The sequence below is a fragment of the Rhinoderma darwinii genome, chromosome 4 (assembly GCF_050947455.1).
Source record: "Rhinoderma darwinii isolate aRhiDar2 chromosome 4, aRhiDar2.hap1, whole genome shotgun sequence".
Taxonomy (NCBI): Eukaryota; Metazoa; Chordata; class Amphibia; order Anura; family Rhinodermatidae; genus Rhinoderma; species Rhinoderma darwinii.
In genome coordinates, this window is record NC_134690.1 from 305,756,357 (window position 1) to 305,777,468 (window position 21,112).

Sequence of the window (21,112 nt, forward strand, 5' to 3'; positions counted from 1 at the left end):
ATCATCAAATCAAGCCAGTAGAATCGTCCCAGGAAAGCATTTCTCTTCCAAAGTGCTCTTTATTGCCCAAAATAGCCGACCCCAAAAGAGATGTAGCATATGTTCTAGGAACAGAATACGGTAGGAAACCAGTTACCAATGCGACACCTGCTCAGAGAAACCAGGGCTCCGCATTCGGGAATGTTTCCGTGTCTACCATACATCCCTAAATTAATTTAAAAAATATATATATATTTTATTTACCCTTTTTCACGCTTTCTGACATTTTCTTTTCCATTTTATTATCCAATCTACTGATTTGTTTTTTCACTTTACTTTTTATTACATTATAGCCCATTTATAAATTAGAATACAAGAAAAACCCCAAAATTAAAAAAATATTCTCACTATATCCCTTCAAAAGATACCAATAGGGAAAGACCCCAAAAAGAAAAATAAATAAATTCTCACTACACCCCTAGATAAATACCTTAGTGGGCGTAGTTTTCAAAATGGGGGTCACTTTTGGAGGTGTTGCATCATTGTGCCAGCTCAAATCCTTCACAAACAAGGACCTATAAGGGCCAGTTCACAGAGTTTTTTGACACGTTTTTTGATGCGGAAACCGCGTCAGAAAACGCGCAAAAAAAGCCTCCCATTGATTTCAATGTGAGGCGGAGGAGTTTTCTTCCCGCGAGCGGAAGAAACGGCTCACGGGAAAAAGAAGGGACATGCCCCATCTTCTGTCGTTTAAGCTTCTGACCTCCCATTGACATCAATGGGAGGCAGAAGAAGCGTATTTGGCGGCGTTTTTTTGCCTGCGGCGCTCAATAGCAGAGGGCGAAAAACGCTGCGAAAATCGGCGTGCAGGCAGATTTTCTGCCTGCAAAAAACTCTGTGTGAACCCAGCCTAAGGGCGGGTTCACACATGGCGGAATTTCACTTAAATTCCGCTGCGGACACTCCGCAGCGTTAATCCGCAGCGGAGCCGTTTCTCCATTGACTTTCACTTTAATTTAGCAGTGTTCGTTTACACGATGCGTACAATTCCGCTGCGGAGCATAGGCTGCGGAGCGGAATTTGGTGTCCGCAGCATGCTCTGTCTGTTGCGGAGCAGTGGCGGACTCATGGCGGAATTTCTCCATTGACTTCAATGGAGATTCAAAGTTCCGCAATGAAGTCCGCAGCTGTCATGCACATGTCATGTGTGCTGCGGATGCGTCTTGCTTTTTTAACTTGACATTTCTTCATTCTGGCTGGACCTATGTATTTCTAGGTCTACAGCCAGACTGAGGAAGTCAATGGGGCTCCCGTAATGACGGGAGCGTTGCTAGGAGACGTCTGTAAATAGTCACTGTCCAGGGTGCTGAAAGAGTTAAGCGATCGGCAGTAACTGTTTCTGCACCCGGGACAGTGACTACCGATCTCAATATACATGTATCTGTAAAAAAATATATAAGTTCATACTTACCGAGAACTCCCTGCGTCTGTCTCCAGTCCGGCCTCCCAGGATGACGATTCAGTGTAAGTGACGGCTGCAGCCAATCACAGGCCAAGCACAGGCTGCAGCGGTCACATGGACTGGCGCGTCATCCAGGGAGGTCGGGCTGGATGCCGAAAGAGGGACGCGTCACCAAGACAACGGCCGGTAAGTATGAAATTCGTTTACTTTCACTAGGGAAAGTGCTGTCCCTTCTCTCTATCCTGCACTGATAGGGAGAAGGGAAGCACTTTTCCCGCAGTCCGCAGCAGCTAGTCCGCATCAATGTACTGCACATTTTGTGCAGATCCGCAGCAGAATCTGCAACGCAGATTCTGTGCGGCATGGATGCGGACAGTTGCGGAGGAATTCCGCCATGTGTGGTCATGCCCTAAGTCATTCAAGCTAAAATTATTTCCTGTAAACCAAAGGTTCCTATCGTTTTGAGCCGCACCGTGTGGCCAGGCAACAGATTAAGTTTTAAGTGGGGGCATTCCTGAAAACAAAAGAAGCAGGACAATAAAATGTTGGTGTGCATTTTCCCAGTTTCATGTACGAAAAACATGTCCTATAAAGAGCGCATTTGTCTTTTTTTTGGGGGGGGGGGGTTCCTTATATTCTGGCACCTCTAAGCCTCTGCAAACTTGCTTGGTGCATGAAAAAAAAATCGTACTTCACAACATTGTTAAAATTGTAAGCCCTGTAGTATGTTTAAAAATGTAATTTCAAAAAAATAAAAAATAATTGCAGTCAAAAGAAATAAATATAAAATAAAAATAAATATGGAAATATAAAATTTTCAAAAACACATTAGTACAGCATATGCATATCTATGTGAAATATTATACTTAAAATATGAAAAGGACATTTTTGTTCCAAACTTTCATTATAAAAGGGAGTTTATAATTTAAAAGAAAATGCAAATCGTATCGGCCTATTTTTACCAGTAAAATATAGTACAATGTGTGACAGAGAAACACTCAGAATTATTTGGATTTGCAAAACCTTTACAGTTACTCTCTGTGAGGGTATGTTCACACGGCCTATTTTTGGCCGTTTTTCAGGCCATAATAGGCCCAAAAAATTGGAAGCAGAACGCCTCCAAACATCTGCCCATTAATTTCAATGGGAAAAACTTCGTTCTGTTCCGACGGTCCGTTTTTTTACGGCTGCGAAAAATAAGTGGTCACTTTTGGGACGTTTTTGGAGTCGTTTTTCATTGATTCTATAGAAAACAGCTCCAGAAACGTCTGTAAAAAACGCGAGTTACTTAAAAAACGTCTGAAAATTTGAATCAGTTTTCCCTTGAAACCAGCTTCGTATTTTTAGACGTTTTTGAGTTTACGTGTGAACGTACCCTTAGGGTGGATTCACATGATGTTGTTTTGCTGCATGGTTGAAAACCGCACAGAAAAAAAAACCGCATGCTTTTTTACCGCGATTTACACCCATATAGTCATACCCACCAGATTTTTTAAATCTGGCTTGCTTATTAGATGACAAACAGACACGGTTATTAAGGGGTTAATTAACATTTGATTTGTTCCAACTGTGAAGACTTAGCCAATCATTAATTGCTTGACGCACCATGACGAAACTGTATGTCATCGTGCAGGGGTTGAAGTATGGAGTGGGCTCACGGACTGAGCCCACTCCATATGCTTGCGGTGTTTTCTGTGTTTTACTGCTGACACCACGCACTAATGGCCAGGAACAGAGATAACTCTGGTCCTTGCCGTTTAACCACTTAGATGCCGCAGTCAACAGCGACCGCGGCATCTAAGCCGTTAGAAAGAGATCAGTCTCCTCCGACAGCCCCCCCCCCCCCCCCCGAGACTGCGGGGTGCTGATGGTGGTCATGGCAGCCCGGGGGCACAATGAAGGCCCCCAGGTCTACCTTCTTTCTGCTCCTGTTACGCCCTGCCTCTGCCATTGATGAGCTCTGCACATCTTGTACTTTTATTATTAGGAGGTGTTGTGCATCTCAAGTGCTGCTTTAACCAGACTTTTAGCCATAAACTAGAATTTTTATGATTTATTTTTTAGGAAATGTCATGCTTTGATTCAAAATGGCATGAAGGTGCCAATGATGGTAAAGTGCTGGGTGGCATTTCCACAATGAGCTATGTGTCTACTTTCAGATAGTATATTGGTATTCAGGTGTTATTTGGTTTTTTTGACATAACTTGTCCCAGCATACAATAATTTTATATATATACACAGTATATAATAGATATATAATATGTTTTTATTTGTTTACATTGGTCGTGTTACAAGTAATAAACTTATGTTTCAATTGATTTTAATTCTGCTACCAGTTTGATTGCCAAGTCCACCATGGCCCGTAAATGGCCTGCCTCCTATCTCATTACATCAGCGCGAGATATACTTACCACAGATTGACTAAAAATTTTGGCCAATTCCTGGGATGCAAGAAGATCTCTCAATAAGAAGGGACAATCTTTACCAATTATTAAATATACCTAAAACAGAATTCATATACAAAGTGAACAATGCAAAAGTGAACAAGGCAACTAACGATGTTATTGTGAATATTTATACAGAAATAGTTCTTAGATTTAAAGTGTACCTCCAGTTATATATGACAAAACATATGCTGAAATGCTTTCAGTTTGCCGTGTAGTTCATTAGCAAAGTCCAACTACTTTCTGAGCTCCAGCAGCACAGACACTGATGCTGCACACTCCTGCAACTAGCTGAAAAGCTCCAGCAGCAGACAGAGCCCTATGCTCTGTCTCATAGAAATCCATATGCAGTTGTAAGGGCTCATTTAGACTAGCGTAAAACTCGTCTGTGTGCTGTGCGTGAAAAACGCTCACCCATTGATTTCAATGCGGCCATTCACACATCAAGGAGTTTTCACACAGCGTGTGTCCGTTGCGTAAAACTCACTGCATGTCCTGTATTGGTGCGTTTTTCACGCACCTATCGCCCATTGAAGTCAATGGGTGCGTGAAAATCCCACACAGCGCACGGATACACCTCCGTGTGCTGTGCGTGATTTACGCATCAATTCAATTGCAAATAATAAAAAAAAAAATGTGCTTTGCGAGTGCGTGAATAACGAATGCCCCTCGCAAAGCACACTGATGCATAACGGATCAGATTCACGCGCGTGAATCTGATACCCTCGTGTGAATGTAGCCTAAGTCCCTGTTGCAAATCTCCTATTGATTAGCTTAAAGGGGTTGTCCACGCACGGACAACTGATTACCTATCCTGTGGATAGGTTATCAGTATATGATCGGTGAGGGTCCGACAACCGGACCCAGCACCGATCAGCTGCTCCTGCTGCCTCCGCCCGCTGGATGTTATGAAGGGTATTCAGTAGTCGGAGCCGGAAGCAGATGACTCCGACTACTGCACAGCAGTCGTGCTGCAGCTCTGATCCTATTCACTTGAATATGATCAGAGCTGCAGTACTGCAGCTCGGCCGCTAATCCGTGACCGGACCCACCTGCTTTTGGCACGGACATCTGGTTCCCGGAAACAGCTGATCTCTGCGGGGTTCGGGTGTCGGACCCTCACCGATCATATACTGATTACCTATCCAGTGGATAGGTCATCAGTTGTCCGTGCCTGGACAAATCCTTTAAGACCAGCAGAATATGTTTTTTCATTTATAACTGGAGACACACTTTAAACATTTAAACAAAAAAGTTTACAAAATGTGTAATGATTAGTTTTTTGTTGTGTGTCATGAGACAGTGACGCTTTGAATAAGGACACCTGCAAGATGGCCATAGAGCGTACAAATATTTGGCCCATTCCCACATCAACAATTATTGCAAGAAAACTCTGCACGCTTGCGGTTTTAATCCTTTTATGTATTTAAATGTCTTTTGGTTTTGTTTTTTCATTTTCAAGCATATGTTAAATTGTGCTCTCAGATACTAAAATGCTGCCTGTGACAGGTTATATAGTTAAATTAGTAGATATATTTTCTGAATATAAATAAAATAAATTTAAGGAAAGTAAAAACAATGAATCAGTGACTTAATTGATTGTTCCTCCACTTTCCTATGCACCAGTTCATAGAAATCTCCCCAGTCATATAATCAAAGGAGATCTGTCACAGTACATGTTCTGTTCAAGCAACTTGACTAGTGCCCGTGGGTGTTATGGCACCCATTGAGCTGGCCAGAGGAGCGGTGGAGAAGATCAAATGCACATGCTATGCAAGATCACATGGCTAACATACATAAAACACTCTACATGTATATATGTTTAGAAATGCTAGCGGTGTAATACCTCACAGATAATCAACATGAAGCGCATGCTTTTGAGAAGCCCCAAAAACAGAATTTTAGGGGGGCTGTTCAGTTGGTTGACGGTAATAGCTTTAAAGAAGACCCGTTCTGTGATATATACTATTTTAACACAAAGCAACTTATATGGAGAACATTGCATGACTATATATAAATGGTTGAATACACAAGTCTTGTTCTTTTGCTAAAACTAACACGGAGCACAAATTATTAGCACCAGAACACTAAAATATGTATCAATTGAAATTGTAATTGAAAAGAAGACTGTGCTATAATAAGTTTCAAGACAGTACTTTAATTAATACAAATCTTTGGTTATGTACTATCATTTTCTGTGAACCAGATTTACTGACTGGGGGCCTATGTGCAAGTATTTGTGTGTGATCACTGAACTTCATTGGGAGTAAATGTATTATGCTGCCTGAACACAAATATACAGTAAGTTCTCAGTGTTATGTTAAATCATAATGCGTTGCCATTGCATGGATCGAGCTGTTACTTTGCCAGCTTTATCCAACTAACCTGACCGGGAACTATGTTCAGCATTTTGTCACGACTGTGGGCGTAGTTTCTCTTTCTTTTGGGAGGTTGTGATAACCTGTTTCACTATGTCACAGAGGAGCATACCAGAGAGCCATAAACTGTGTCATTTATTTTGTACCATACATGTAGATTTCAAGAAGATAACTAAAAATAAATAGCTGTTAGGCATAGGAAACTCACATCACCTAGAGAGCGCTCCAGACAAGAGGTCATCTTCATCAACTGTAGTGAGATCTTGGACCCATCCCGGCTTTTTAGTGCACTCAGGGCACTAAGAAACAACTAAGGAATATTTAGAAAACTTGTATCAGTTTTCAAGCTGTCAAAATAATAATACAGTTTACAAAGTATTTATTTTACAGGATTGATCTGCAATATCTTAACAATCTGCTTCCTACAAAAAAATAAAAAATAAATTAGAGTGGTTGTCCAGTTTTGCAAATTAATGTTAGTTTTTGTATGACTAAAAATTGTATAATTTTCCAATATACTTTCTGTATTAATTGCTCACAGTTTTCAAGGTCTCTGCTTGTTGTTTTATTCAGTAGGAACATTCATAGTTTACTTCCAGCTGATAATATTCAGCCCATGGTCATGTGATGGACACACAGGTGCAGTTTGTTACAGTATGTGTATCAGAGCTGGGGTTTTGAATAATGCCAGCACCTGTGTGTCAATCACATGACCATGGATAGAATTTTATCAGCTGGAAGTAAACAATGAATGTTCCTACTGAATAAGAACAAACCGAGATCTTGAAAACTGTGAGAAGTTAATACAGAAAATATATTGGAAAGTTGTAGAAACTTAAAGGGGTTTTCCAGGGCCACTATTTTTTTCCAGGCGGGCAGCGCACTGAGGAGTTTTAATGAGAACAAAATCAGGCAGGCATTGAGGCGTAAGCAAAGAATTCAACAGGGAGTGCATTGAGGTGACTGTGGACCAATAGGATGCCTCAAACCAGGGTATACGTCAAAAGTCCCGGGTTTGAGGCATTCTATTGGTCCACAGCTTCCTCAATGTCCACTACATTCTTTCTCTGCTTCTACTTTAATAGCAGCACGATTTTCTTTGCGTGCATGCTATTCTTCAGTACTCGTGTGCTGCCCGCCCCTAAAAATTTAGGAATAGCATGTACGCAAAGAAAATCGTGCTGCTATTGAAGTAGAAGCAAAGAATGAACGGAGCAGACATTGAGGAGGCTGTGGACCAATAGGATGCCTCAAACCAGGGTATACGTTAGAAGTCACAGGTTTGACGCATCCTATTGGTCCACAGCCTCCTCAATGTCCGCTCCGTTCATTTGTTTCTGCTTCAATAGCGGCACCATTTTCATCAGTGCATGCTATTTCTCAATGGTATCAGTCAGAGCGGACAGTAACTCATACTAATCAGTACATGGAAACAGGGATCAAATTAGATATCTGAGGTGCGGTCACATGATTTTGTGACCGCACCTCAGATAAAGCAGGTAGGCGGGAAAAACTAAAAGGGGAAGGGAAAACTAGTGGGGAGGGCCAAAAGACATGGGGGGCGGAATAATTGATACCTCACTGACCTACGTAAGGGCAGTTCTTTACTGACACAGGACTGTGTGTATACTAACTCTCGTGCACGAGCCTGTGTCGAGAAAAAATAAAAAAATACAGATGAAAAGCAGAACTTCTGGCCGGGCAGAGTGAATAGGAAGAAATGTAATCAAATTTAACCCCTAGACGCACCACGACGCAACTGTCCTGGTGGCCAGTGTCTTAGCACACGAGGACGTAGTTACTGCGCGGTTAGCGGTGCACACTGTCGGAGATTACAATCACAGCATTTTAGGGGTTTCTAGCACATTGGCAGTCCTCACAATGAAATTGCAAGGTTTGCCGATGGCTAGCATGGCGACCGGAGGCCATACAATGGTCTCCGTGTCTGCCATGTACGGAAGCCTATCATGGCCAGCCTCCTGATAGGCTTCCTGTCAGAGTGTCGCCACATTTAGGGGGTTTGTAGCAAATCGGCAGCCCCCATGCAAATGTGGGAGTTGCCGATGCTTGTGATGGAATCTGGAGGCCAGACACCGGCCTCCAGGTCTGCCATGTATGGAAGTAGACTTAAGAGGCTCTGTCACCACATTATAAGTGCCCCATCTTGTACATAATGTGATCGGCGCAGTAATGTAGATTACAGCAGTGTTTTTTATTTAGAAAAACGATCATTTTTGACGGATCTATGACCTATATAAGATTTATGCTAATGACTTTCTTAAAGGACAACTGAGCGCGTTTTACTTTTTGACCAAGTGGGCATTGTGGAGAGAAGTGTATGAAGCTGACCTATCAGCGTCATACACTTCTCTCCATTCATTTACACAGCACATAGTGATCTTACTAGATCACTATGTGTAGCCATATACACACACATTAACGTTACTCAAGTGTCCTGAGAGTGAATATACATCACTACCAGCCAGGACGTTATGTCTATTCACAATCCTGACACCTCGCTAACGTTTGTGTGAAATTTACAGCAAGGCAAGATGTTCCCAACAGCCCAGGCTTCAGAGGCACCCTGCACAATGCGGGGAGAGTACTTCTGAAGTGCCGACGTGAAAAGGCGGCGCTTCAGAAGAACTACCCTGAACGGCCGACGTAAACACACTATATGTCGGTCGTTAAGGGGTTAAGAAAGTCATTAGCATAAAGCTAAAATAGGTCATAACTAAAAAAACACTGCTGTAATCGACATTACAGCGCCGATCACATTAGTACAAGATAAGGCATTTATAATGTAGTGACAGAGCCTTTTTAATGTCAGAGTGACCATGACGTCAGACTGACAGTTGGAATATATTACACTACCTAGGTAGTTACGCTGTTTCATAACTCCACATGTAACCAAATGGCCGCTGGTTTACGTTCCCTAGGGGAACTAATAAAATATGTAGAAAAAAAAATGTTAGATACATTTTTAGGAGTGTAAAAAAAAAACAAAAAAACACCTTTTCCCATTTTTCCCCAAGCACAATGTAAAAAATTTAATAATTTCGTCCTGCAACAAAATAAGCCCTCACACCGCTCAATCGATAAAAAAAAATATAAAAAAAGTTTTGGCTCTCAGAATGTGGTGAAACAAAATAAATTATTTTTTGACTAATAATTTTTTTCTTATTTTCTGTTGTCTAAAACCTGGGTGTGTCTTATGGTCAGACAAATAGTGTTTTTCTTTGTAAAAGTAGTAAGATATATATATATATATATATATATAAAATACATTTGGTATCACTGTAATCGTATTGACCCACAGAATAAAGTGGTTTCAATAGAAACTACAACTCTTCCCGCAAAAAATAAGCCCTCACACCCCTCTATTGATTGAAAAATAAAAAAGTTATGCCATTTGGAAGGGGGGGGTGGCGGGGAGTGAAAAACTAAAATGGAAAAGCAAAAAAGGATCAGTCCTGCAAAGGTTAATTACTTTCTAATAAAAAAAAGGTTTAGCTCCGTAATCTCGCGAGATTTGGTTTCACTTGCCGGAATGTCACAGAATCCTGACACTTCTGACTCCTTTTTTTTGAGTACACATGACGTCCAGGCTGGATGGTCATGTGTATTCATTATCACGACACTGTAGTAATGTTAGGGTTTGTGTATGTAGCTGCACATAGTGATATAACTATATCGCTAGTGCAGTGTAAATGAATGGAGAGGAGTGCATGATGCCGATTGGTCAGCATCATGCACTCCTCTGTACAACGCCCACTTGGTCGAAAATAAAAGTACGCCCACTTGGGAATTAAGAAAGCTCATTAGCATAAACCACAATCGCTCCTAACGTTGTGAAAAAAGATCGTTTTTTTTAATAAAAAGCATTACTGTCACCTACATTACAGCGCCCATCTCCTTATGTAGGAGACAGGGCACTTATAATGTGGTGACAGAGCCTCTTTAACTCCTTAATGACCGGGCATGTTTGTACCTTAATGACCAAGCCAGATTTGTCAAATCTGGTATGTCTGACTTTATCAGAGAATAACTCTGTGAAAGTTTTGAATATCCAAGTAATTCTGACATTGTTTTTTCGTCACATGTTGTACTTTATTTTAGTGGTAAAAGTAGACTGATACAATTTGCGGAAATTAATAAAAAAATAGAAAAATTGAAGAAATTTTGTAAAAATTACCATTTCCCCCTATTTTTAACTGCAATATGTTTTTTTAATTAAATATATATTTATATCTCTTTACTCTATTTTGGCAGCACTTTTGAAAAAATAAAATAAATTTTCAGCAATTTAGAGGACTTACAAATTGAATAATCATTTTATAAATTTTGAAGTACATTTTGTTTTCCTGCACCAAGCCAGGTTTTCAGAGGCTCATAGGTGTCAGAATGGTGGAAACCCCCACAAATGACCCCATTTAGAAAACTAGACCCCTTAAGGTATTTACCTAGGGGTATAGTAAGTATTTTGACCCCACAGTTTTTTGCTAAATTGAATACATAGCAGGTGAAAAAAAATAAAAATCACTTTTTTTCATAAAAGTATCAGTTTGAAGACCAATTTCTTTGTAAAGCGACCATGAAAATGAAGAAACACACCACAAAATCTATCACCCTGTTTCTCCTGTTTTCAAAAATACCCACATTGTGGCCCTAATGCGCTGCCTGGACACACGGCAGGTTCCAAAAGGAAGGGAGCACCCGGAGGCTTTCAGGACTCCTATTTTGCTTGAAAATGTTTTAGGCCCCACTGTACATTTGGAGAGGCTTTGAGCTGCCAGAACGATAGAAACTCCCCATAAACTACCCCATTTCGAAAACTAGACCCCATAACGTAATTATTTAGGTGTATAGTAATTATTTTGACCCCACAGTTCTTTGCTAAATTTAATGCATATCAGGTGAAAAAAATAATAATTTCACTTTTTTCATAAAAGTATTTGTTTGAAGACCGATTTCTTTGTAAAGCGAACATGAAAATGAAGAAACACACCCCAAAATCTATCACCCTCTTTCTCCTGTTTTCAAAAATACCCACATTGTGGCCCTAATGCGTTGTTTGGACACACGGCAGGGCCCCAAAGGAAGGGAGCACCCGGAGGCTTTCAGGACTCATATTTTGCTTGAAAATGTTTTAGGCCCCACTGTACATTTGGAGAAGCTTTGAGCTGCCAGAACGATAGAAACTCCCCATAAACGACCCCATTTCGAAAACTAGACCCCTTAAGGTATTTATCTAGGGGTATAGTTAGCATTTTGACCACACAGGTTTTTCGCTAAATATATTGGAATTAGTCTGTAAAAATTAAAATGTACTTTTTTTCTGAAACAACATAGAAATTTTTATTATTTACAAGGAATAACGAAGAAAATGCACCCCAACATTTGTAAAGCCACGTCTCCCGATTACGACAATACCCCATATGTGGTAATAAACTGCTATTTGGACCCACAGCAGGGCTCAGAAGGGAAGGAGCGCCATTTGGATTTATGATTTTGCTGGTATGGTTTTCGGTGCCATGTCGCATTTGCAATGCACTGGAGGGACCAAAACAGTGGAAACCCCCCAAAAGTGACCCCATTTTGGAAAAACCTTCAAGGAATTTTTCTAGGGGTAAAGTGAGCATTTACACCCCACGGGTCTTTTGCAGAGTTTATTAGAATTAGGGCGCGAAAATTAATATCAACATTTTTTCCACTAAAATGTTGAATTTTCTAATTTTCACAAGGGATAAAGGAGGAAAAAAAACAAACATTTTTTATAAAGCTATTTCTCCCGAGTACGGAAATACCCCACATGGGGTTATACGTTTTTTCATTAGAAATTAATTAACCCTTTCAGGACTGATCCATTTTTTGCTTTCATATTTTAGATTTTCACTCCCCGCTTTCCAAGAGCCATAACTTTTTTATTTTTCCATCAATAGAGTGGTGTGCGGGCTTATTTCTTGCGGGAGGAGCTGCAGTTTTTATTGATACCATTTTTTGGTACATAAAAAGTGATTCAAAAGGTGTATTACAATTTTTTTTTTAGAGCGAAGGTGACAAAAAAAAAAAAACAGCGATTTTGGCGGTTTCAATTATAACATTTTTTTAAAGTGTGCACTGTGCAAATTAAATAATGGTATATTGTAATAGTTCTGACTTTTACGGACGTAGCGATACCAATTTTGTTCATTTTATTACATTACTTTAGAAGAAAAATGCGAAAAGGTGTTTTGTTTTTTTAACTTACAAAAAAAATATTCTCACTACTAATAACTATAATTCTTCTACACATTTTATTAATCAATCCCCTTAGGGACTTGATCCAGCGATCATTGGATCGCTGGTACAATATACTGCAATACTAATGTATTGCAGTATATTGTTATTCTTACAGGCTTCTGTAATACACAGCCGAGACCCGCAGCGTATGGAGCGGGCTCAGCACGTGAGCCGGCTCCATACATCAACCGCCGCACCATGACGGGCAATTAAGTCATAGTGCGCAAAGGGGTTAATGCGCAACGGATGGTTCAAAGTGAAAATTGCAATTTTCCACCGATATGCCATTTTAGTGGATAATATGTCGTGCCCAGTTTGTGCCACAGAAGACAAATACCTCATAAAACGTTAAGCGGGTTCTCTCGGGTATGGCGACGCCATATGTGTGGGCGCAAACTGATGCTTGGGCACGCTGCAGGGCTCAGAAGGGAGGGAACGCCATTTTGCTTTTGGAGCGCAGATTTTGCTTGGTAGTAGTTCTGTTTGGGGTTTTGCTGGTATTTCAGTTTATAATGAGGGGGCATATGTAAGCTGGGCAGAGTACATCAGGGCATAATAAGAGGGTATAATAATGCGGTAAATAAATAATAATTCATAGATGTGTGGCCGGTGTCGCAGTGATAAATGGCGCCCGATCTTATCCACTTTTGGACACTCTGCACATTTTGCATCGCCATATTCTGAAAGCCAGAACTTTTTTATTTTTTCACCACCGGAGCCCTGTGAGGGCTTATTTGTTGCGGGACAATCTGTAGTTTTCATTGGTACCATTTTGGGGTACATGCGATTTTTTTTTTATCACTTTTTATTTAATTTTTTTGTGCTGGTATACAGAAAAAGATTGAGTCTCCAAGGCGCTGCTGCACAGGGAAGCAATTAGCAAGCAAGGTAACAGGTAAGGGTGGTTTATTGCAAAAGGCTACGCGTTTCAATGCCGCACCGGCATCTTCATCAGGCCATAAAAGAAAATAAAACATCTGCACAGTTTAAATACACACTGACCAATTAAAAAACCCGCCAATGTGGCTGGGGTCAAAGTTCTCAGATGACGTCACTAATGAGAAAAAAAAGTGACAGTTCACACGAGGCAATAGATAGAAAAACAACATTCAGGACCATGGACAGCAGTAAAATCAAACATACGCAAGTGCATAGATGAAGCGCACATAGCCGACATGACAAAAATGGTACATAGGGTATAAAAATACGAAATTGCAGAAGGGATAATCAATAATAAAATGCACAAATGTTGAAATAAAAATAATAATTGCCACATATAAAAGAAAAGCATCCAAATCTACAGTAAACTCATATAAATATATAAATAAGCCGCGATAAAGTTACAAGAAGAGAAAAAAGCATCTAAATGGATGTTTGGATGATAGCATCCAAAAGGATGTTGAAAAGAGTATAAAAAATAATGTTAAGAGATAGAAATGAATAGATAAGGGACAGCGCATTTGTAGATTGAAAGCCGGGCAGGGTCAACTGTAATGGGCAAAGATATAAATAGCGATGTTCTTTTGATGGGATACTATACAATTATGAGATACAATTTAAATGATGATGTACAATTATGTAATACAATGATGTGGATGCAGTACAAGAAATAATAAATCAACAAATGATGGACATAAAAACACGGGGTAAAAGGGACCAAGTAACATCAACACCAATCTAAAGTTAAATCATCAGGGGGCTGATGATAAACAATATGTAGATAAATCAAAATAATCAAATACAATAAAATAAAAAATATATAAAATATATAATATATATATATAAATTATAGAGCCTAAATGTAAGGGAGTGATTGGAAAAAAAGGGTATCATGAAAATGGTGGGCAGGAAGGGAATACCACTAATAATCCTTATATGATAGCGAAAAATTGCCGTTACAAAGAAATGACCTAAAATTATGAGACAAACGAATTTAAAGGAAAACATGATGCTGGGAAGTGCAAAACACTCTCAGATGTTAGGAAAAAACGGACCCAAACGAACGGGCAAAGGGATTGAAGATGCATGGATGGAAAAAATATTGATAAATGAACTGTTAGTAAATGATATTTAATCAAGGGAAGATTCAGTTAGATCATTAAGACCATATGGTTGTAGAGTCCTGAGTTTAAAGATCCAATAGTTTTCGCGTTGCTTGAGTTTATTAAACCTATTAGTAGTGTTTGATGAGATTAGTTCAATGGGTGTGACCGTTATTTCATTAAAATGATTGTTATGTGTGGAGGCGAAATGGCGTGAAACACTATGTTTCATAAAACCAGAGGTGACATTGAACCTGTGACTATTAATTCTGGTTCGTAGGCACTGAGTAGTGCGGCCTATATATTGTAGATGACAAGGGCATTCGAGCATATATACTATATAAGAACTCCCACAATTGAGGAAATTATTAATCTTAAAAGATTCATCGGTCACTGTTGACTTATATTTAGTGGCTCTATGAGTGATCACAGTACAGCACATACATCGTTGATGGCCACATTTGAAAGAGCCTAATAATTTAGGCAGCAGAGTGGTGCTAATGGTCGGTGGATTACTCAGTCTACTTGGGGCTAATATATTTTTAAGAGATTTAGAACGTCTGAACGTGACTACGGGTTTGATGGGCAATTCATTCTTAAGATAAGGATCATTAGTTAAAATATGCCAATGCCTCTCTAGGATTTCCCTAATTTTCTTATTACCACTATTGAAAGTGGTGATAAAATTACTACTAAAATTTTGGGTAGTCTTATTAGCTGCTTTTTCCTCAATACAGGATGCTTGGGTTAATAGGGCAGCTTTACGTCTAGCTCCTTTGATGAGGTTGGTAGGAAAATTCTTCTGTTTAAACCTTCTTTCTAAAACATTACATTCCCTATTAAAATCTAAGTTGGTAGTACAATTTTTCCTAATCCTCCTAAACTGACCGAACGGAACATTCTTTATCCATGGCGGGTAATGAGCACTATTGAAATTAAGGTAGCTATTGACGTCTACCGTTTTAAAATGGGTTTTCGTGTTAAATTTATTGGAAGCAATATCAAAAGAAATATTTAAGTCAAGAAAATCAATGGACGTGGCCGAAAAAGTATGTGTGAAAGAAAGCCCATATGTGTTCTGGTTAAGGAATTTAATAAAGGATGCAGCTTCAGACTCATTACCTATCCAGATGAAGAGAAGATCGTCAATATAGCGTTTATACCATAAAATATTATTTTTGAAGCGATGATCCTGGTGTATGTAGTCATCTTCAAAATTCCCCATATAGAGGTTGGCATAAGATGGTGCGAACCTGGAACCCATAGCACACCCCTTTATTTGGTTATAAAATTTTTTATCAAAGCTAAACGAATTATGGTGGAGAATAAAATGAACACATTTGGTAATAAAATCAATCTGAACAGAGGGCATGTCGGTTTTGGTGTTTAAAGCAGCTTCAATGACTTCAAGGCCTTTAGAGTGGGGGATATTACTGTATAAAGCAGTGACATCTGCAGTCAGAAAATTAATGGGATGCATGAGATTGGTTACATTGATGGCAAGAAGCTCTCTAATAACTTGTGTGGAGTCCTTGAGATAAGAGGGTAGGCCAGCCACCAGGGGTTGTAAATGCAGATCAACGAAATGGGAAAGGTTGCTCGTCAGGGACCCTATCCCGGAAATGATCGGGCGCCCAGGGGGATTGGTGATGGATTTATGGATCTTGGGAAGATGGTACATAAATGGCAGACTGGGAAATGGCATATGGAGGAAGCCTTTTTCTTTTTTTGTAATAATACCTTCCTGGAAGGCTGTTTCAATCAGATTGGCATATTTTAATGAGTGGTCGTGTAAGGGGTTCACTGTTAATGGAACATAGAAATTAGTATCTCCCAAAATTCTGTAAGTCTCACCCAAATATTGGTCTCTGTTCAAAACTACAATGCCACCTCCTTTGTCAGCTGAACGAATTACGATATTCTCATTTTTTGCCAATGCTTTAAGGGAATTTCTTTCCTGGTAGGTGAGATTATCGGGTTTGTGTGCAGGTTTGCCAAGAGTTCTGAACTCATTCCCTACAAGAGTGGAAAAAGTTTCTAAAAGGGAGCCCTGATGGTGCAGGGGATAAAAACATGATTTAGGTTTGAGATTAGTGGTGATAACTGACGGAACAGTATCGTATGTGGTAGATTCAGGCGTAGGGACGGGTGTTACAGATAAGGGCACCATTTTGGAAAGCGAAAAGTGTCTGGTCAGAGTAAGTTTACGGATGAATCTATTGAGGTCCATAAAGAGATCAAAATTATTGGGAGATGCAACTGGACAAAATGAAAGGCCTTTATTGAGCAAGCTAATCTCATGTGGATTCAAACTGTGAGAGGACAGGTTGAAAATTTTCATTTTTAATGATTGGTCCGATGTTTTTTTAGAGTTGTCGAGAGGGGTTGCTTTATTGCGCTTACGACCTCCTCTTCTTCCTCTGTATCTAATTTTCTTTTTATGGAAATTTTCTGTACCAATGGGAAAAAATGTGTGATAGTTTGGATTTTCGGGCTTAGGAGAGAAGTCACAAGTTGGTCGTCGCTGTTGAAAGTGGGTGTAACAGGGGGCATGGTTAATTGGGAGGGGAGTCCTAAAAAAGAAGTGGTGGTATCCAAAAAGGATATAGGAGCTATGGTAGGGGGATCATGATTATCATGGAGTGCATCATTGGAGGGTGATGGAATACCAGCGCCTTCTATATTTGTAGGGAAAAAATTATCCAAAAGATGGGTGGAGGTATCATGGGTGGATAATTGTAACAGAGAAGTGGATAAATCATGCTCTGAGAGTACCATGGAGATATTTGTGGAGGGTGAAATAATAGTAGGAGTGGAAGGGTTATCCAGGGTAGATTGAAATTGTAATAATCGCGTTTCTAATTCAGAGGATCTAAACGCATTGACAGGAATATCTGAAAGATGATTAATGGAGGACGTATAATCAGTAACTTTGGAACAGGTGACAGCAGTACTTTTGGAATTAACTTTAGCTTGAAGAACCACAGATTCAGTGGTGTGGGACATTACTGAAGAATTGTCAAAGCGGGTAGGGTTAGTATGGAGCTCAACAGAATTCATATTTCTGTGGCTGTTTTTGAATGTCCTACTGTGAGGTGAAAACCTACGTGATTCAACCTCTGGAAACTCATTGCGGGGGTATCTGCGAGGTCTACCCTCCGTTAGGGGAAAAAAACTCTTTTTTCCAACTCTACCTTTATTAGTAGTAGAACAATCAATGGCAGTATCACTCAAAAGTGCTGAACCTGCAGTAATATCCTCAATAACATTAATTTGATGATGCTCACAGCGATCTCTCTTAAATTTGTTTGATTTACGGAGAATCAGATCTTTCTCGTAGGTACTGAGCCTATTGTTAATGGATGTTTCTATTTTTGGGAAATCAGGGTGGTCTGAAAAATTCACCAATTTATCCTTAAGCAAAGAGATCTCGGTTTTTAAAGAGTCACTGACAATAGTCCTCTTAGAGAGGAGCAATTTGAGGGCACCTGATTGGCACTGGTCTAGCAGTGCCTGCCAATCTGAGCTGAATTCTATGTCAGAGGGATAAGGATTAGTTAACGTAATCATCAATCCCCTGGGAGTGATGCCTTCGGTGATGTATGTTTGCAAAAACAGGCAGTCTATATTCTGTTTTGCTTCATTTTTCAAAAGATCCTCCAGTGTTAGAAACAAGTCAGTCATTATTTTGGTGAGTTCCGGAGTATAGGTGTTACTCACAGTTTCAGTAAGATCCGTATTTGAAAGCAATCCCAGTGATTGTAAGATCCATTGTTCACGAAAGTGCCTCCTATCGTTGATGAAATCAGTCATGATTGTTGAATAATTCCTTGCTGGAACTCAGATCCTCAGTGGGATGAAGGTAGATAAATATAGATGATTCACAACAAACTTGCTTCGGTGAAAAGAGAAAAGTGGCAGCCAGTGGGAAAGAAAAGCTTCTATGGCGTGGTTCACACGAGAGAGAAACCACAACCGCGGTGAAGCAAAACTTTGCAACAGGACATCAGATCCGGAGGGAGAGTGACATCCTGACCTAGGCAGAGAAGAGACACAAAACACGGCGCCACATAGTGTAGATTACCAAAGGTAAAAAGATGCAAAATCCCGAAGTCCAATAAGGTGCTCACCTAGAGACAAGGGACAACGAACGGTGGAGAGAAAGGTTGCTGCTGCTGCCAGGACTCGGTGCCGGTGTTCCGCAGAAGACCGCAAATGTAATGCTGGTATACAGAAAAAGATTGAGTCTCCAAGGCGCTGCTGCACAGGGAAGCAATTAGCAAGCAAGGTAACAGGTAAGGGTGGTTTATTGCAAAAGGCTACGCGTTTCAATGCCGCACCGGCATCTTCATCAGGCCATAAAAGAAAATAAAACATCTGCACAGTTTAAATACACACTGACCAATTAAAAAACCCGCCAATGTGGCTGGGGTCAAAGTTCTCAGATGACGTCACTAATGAGAAAAAAAAGTGACAGTTCACACGAGGCAATAGATAGAAAAACAACATTCAGGACCATGGACAGCAGTAAAATCAAACATACGCAAGTGCATAGATGAAGCGCACATAGCCGACATGACAAAAAGAAATTCCCTTAAAGCATTGGCAAAAAATGAGAATATCGTAATTCGTTCAGCTGACAAAGGAGGTGGCATTGTAGTTTTGAACAGAGACCAATATTTGGGTGAGACTTACAGAATTTTGGGAGATACTAATTTCTATGTTCCATTAACAGTGAACCCCTTACACGACCACTCATTAAAATATGCCAATCTGATTGAAACAGCCTTCCAGGAAGGTATTATTACAAAAAAAGAAAAAGGCTTCCTCCATATGCCATTTCCCAGTCTGCCATTTATGTACCATCTTCCCAAGATCCATAAATCCATCACCAATCCCCCTGGGCGCCCGATCATTTCCGGGATAGGGTCCCTGACGAGCAACCTTTCCCATTTCGTTGATCTGCATTTACAACCCCTGGTGGCTGGCCTACCCTCTTATCTCAAGGACTCCACACAAGTTATTAGAGAGCTTCTTGCCATCAATGTAACCAATCTCATGCATCCCATTAATTTTCTGACTGCAGATGTCACTGCTTTATACAGTAATATCCCCCACTCTAAAGGCCTTGAAGTCATTGAAGCTGCTTTAAACACCAAAACCGACATGCCCTCTGTTCAGATTGATTTTATTACCAAATGTGTTCATTTTATTCTCCACCATAATTCGTTTAGCTTTGATAAAAAATTTTATAACCAAATAAAGGGGTGTGCTATGGGTTCCAGGTTCGCACCATCTTATGCCAACCTCTATATGGGGAATTTTGAAGATGACTACATACACCAGGATCATCGCTTCAAAAATAATATTTTATGGTATAAACGCTATATTGACGATCTTCTCTTCATCTGGATAGGTAATGAGTCTGAAGCTGCATCCTTTATTAAATTCCTTAACCAGAACACATATGGGCTTTCTTTCACACATACTTTTTCGGCCACGTCCATTGATTTTCTTGACTTAAATATTTCTTTTGATATTGCTTCCAATAAATTTAACACGAAAACCCATTTTAAAACGGTAGACGTCAATAGCTACCTTAATTTCAATAGTGCTCATTACCCGCCATGGATAAAGAATGTTCCGTTCGGTCAGTTTAGGAGGATTAGGAAAAATTGTACTACAAACTTAGATTTTAATAGGGAATGTAATGTTTTAGAAAGAAGGTTTAAACAGAAGAATTTTCCTACCAACCTCATCAAAGGAGCTAGACGTAAAGCTGCCCTATTAACCCAAGCATCCTGTATTGAGGAAAAAGCAGCTAATAAGACTACCCAAAATTTTAGTAGTAATTTTATCACCACTTTCAATAGTGGTAATAAGAAAATTAGGGAAATCCTAGAGAGGCATTGGCATATTTTAACTAATGATCCTTATCTTAAGAATGAATTGCCCATCAAACCCGTAGTCACGTTCAGACGTTCTAAATCTCTTAAAAATATATTAGCCCCAAGTAGACTGAGTAATCCACCGACCATTAGCACCACTCTGCTGCCTAAATTATTAGGCTCTTTCAAATGTGGCCATCAACGATGTATGTGCTGTACTGTGATCACTCATAGAGCCACTAAATATAAGTCAACAGTGACCGATGAATCTTTTAAGATTAATAATTTCCTCAATTGTGGGAGTTCTTATATAGTATATATGCTCGAATGCCCTTGTCATCTACAATATATAGGCCGCACTACTCAGTGCCTACGAACCAGAATTAATAGTCACAGGTTCAATGTCACCTCTGGTTTTATGAAACATAGTGTTTCACGCCATTTCGCCTCCACACATAACAATCATTTTAATGAAATAACGGTCACACCCATTGAACTAATCTCATCAAACACTACTAATAGGTTTAATAAACTCAAGCAACGCGAAAACTATTGGATCTTTAAACTCAGGACTCTACAACCATATGGTCTTAATGATCTAACTGAATCTTCCCTTGATTAAATATCATTTACTAAC

General features: G+C 39.7%; 1 protein-coding gene across 9 annotated transcripts in view; it reads right to left on the minus strand.

Moving 5' to 3' along the window:
* ERMARD (ER membrane associated RNA degradation) overlaps positions 1–21,112 on the minus strand; it is a 157,698-nt gene that overhangs the window by 107,754 nt on the left and 28,832 nt on the right. For 6 of the 9 annotated variants that reach the window (XM_075862696.1, XM_075862697.1, XM_075862693.1 and 3 more), the window contains 2 exons: positions 6,472–6,573; positions 3,853–3,942 (listed from right to left, as the gene is read on the minus strand). The exons of 1 other annotated variant lie outside the window; for it this stretch is intronic. In XM_075862696.1, coding sequence (XP_075718811.1) covers positions 3,853–3,942; positions 6,472–6,573 — 192 coding nt within the window. Of the gene's footprint in view, positions 1–3,852; positions 3,943–6,471; positions 6,574–7,849; positions 7,908–21,112 lie in introns of those variants that run through there. 2 more of the 9 variants (XM_075862700.1, XM_075862692.1) reach the window with 2 other exon arrangements.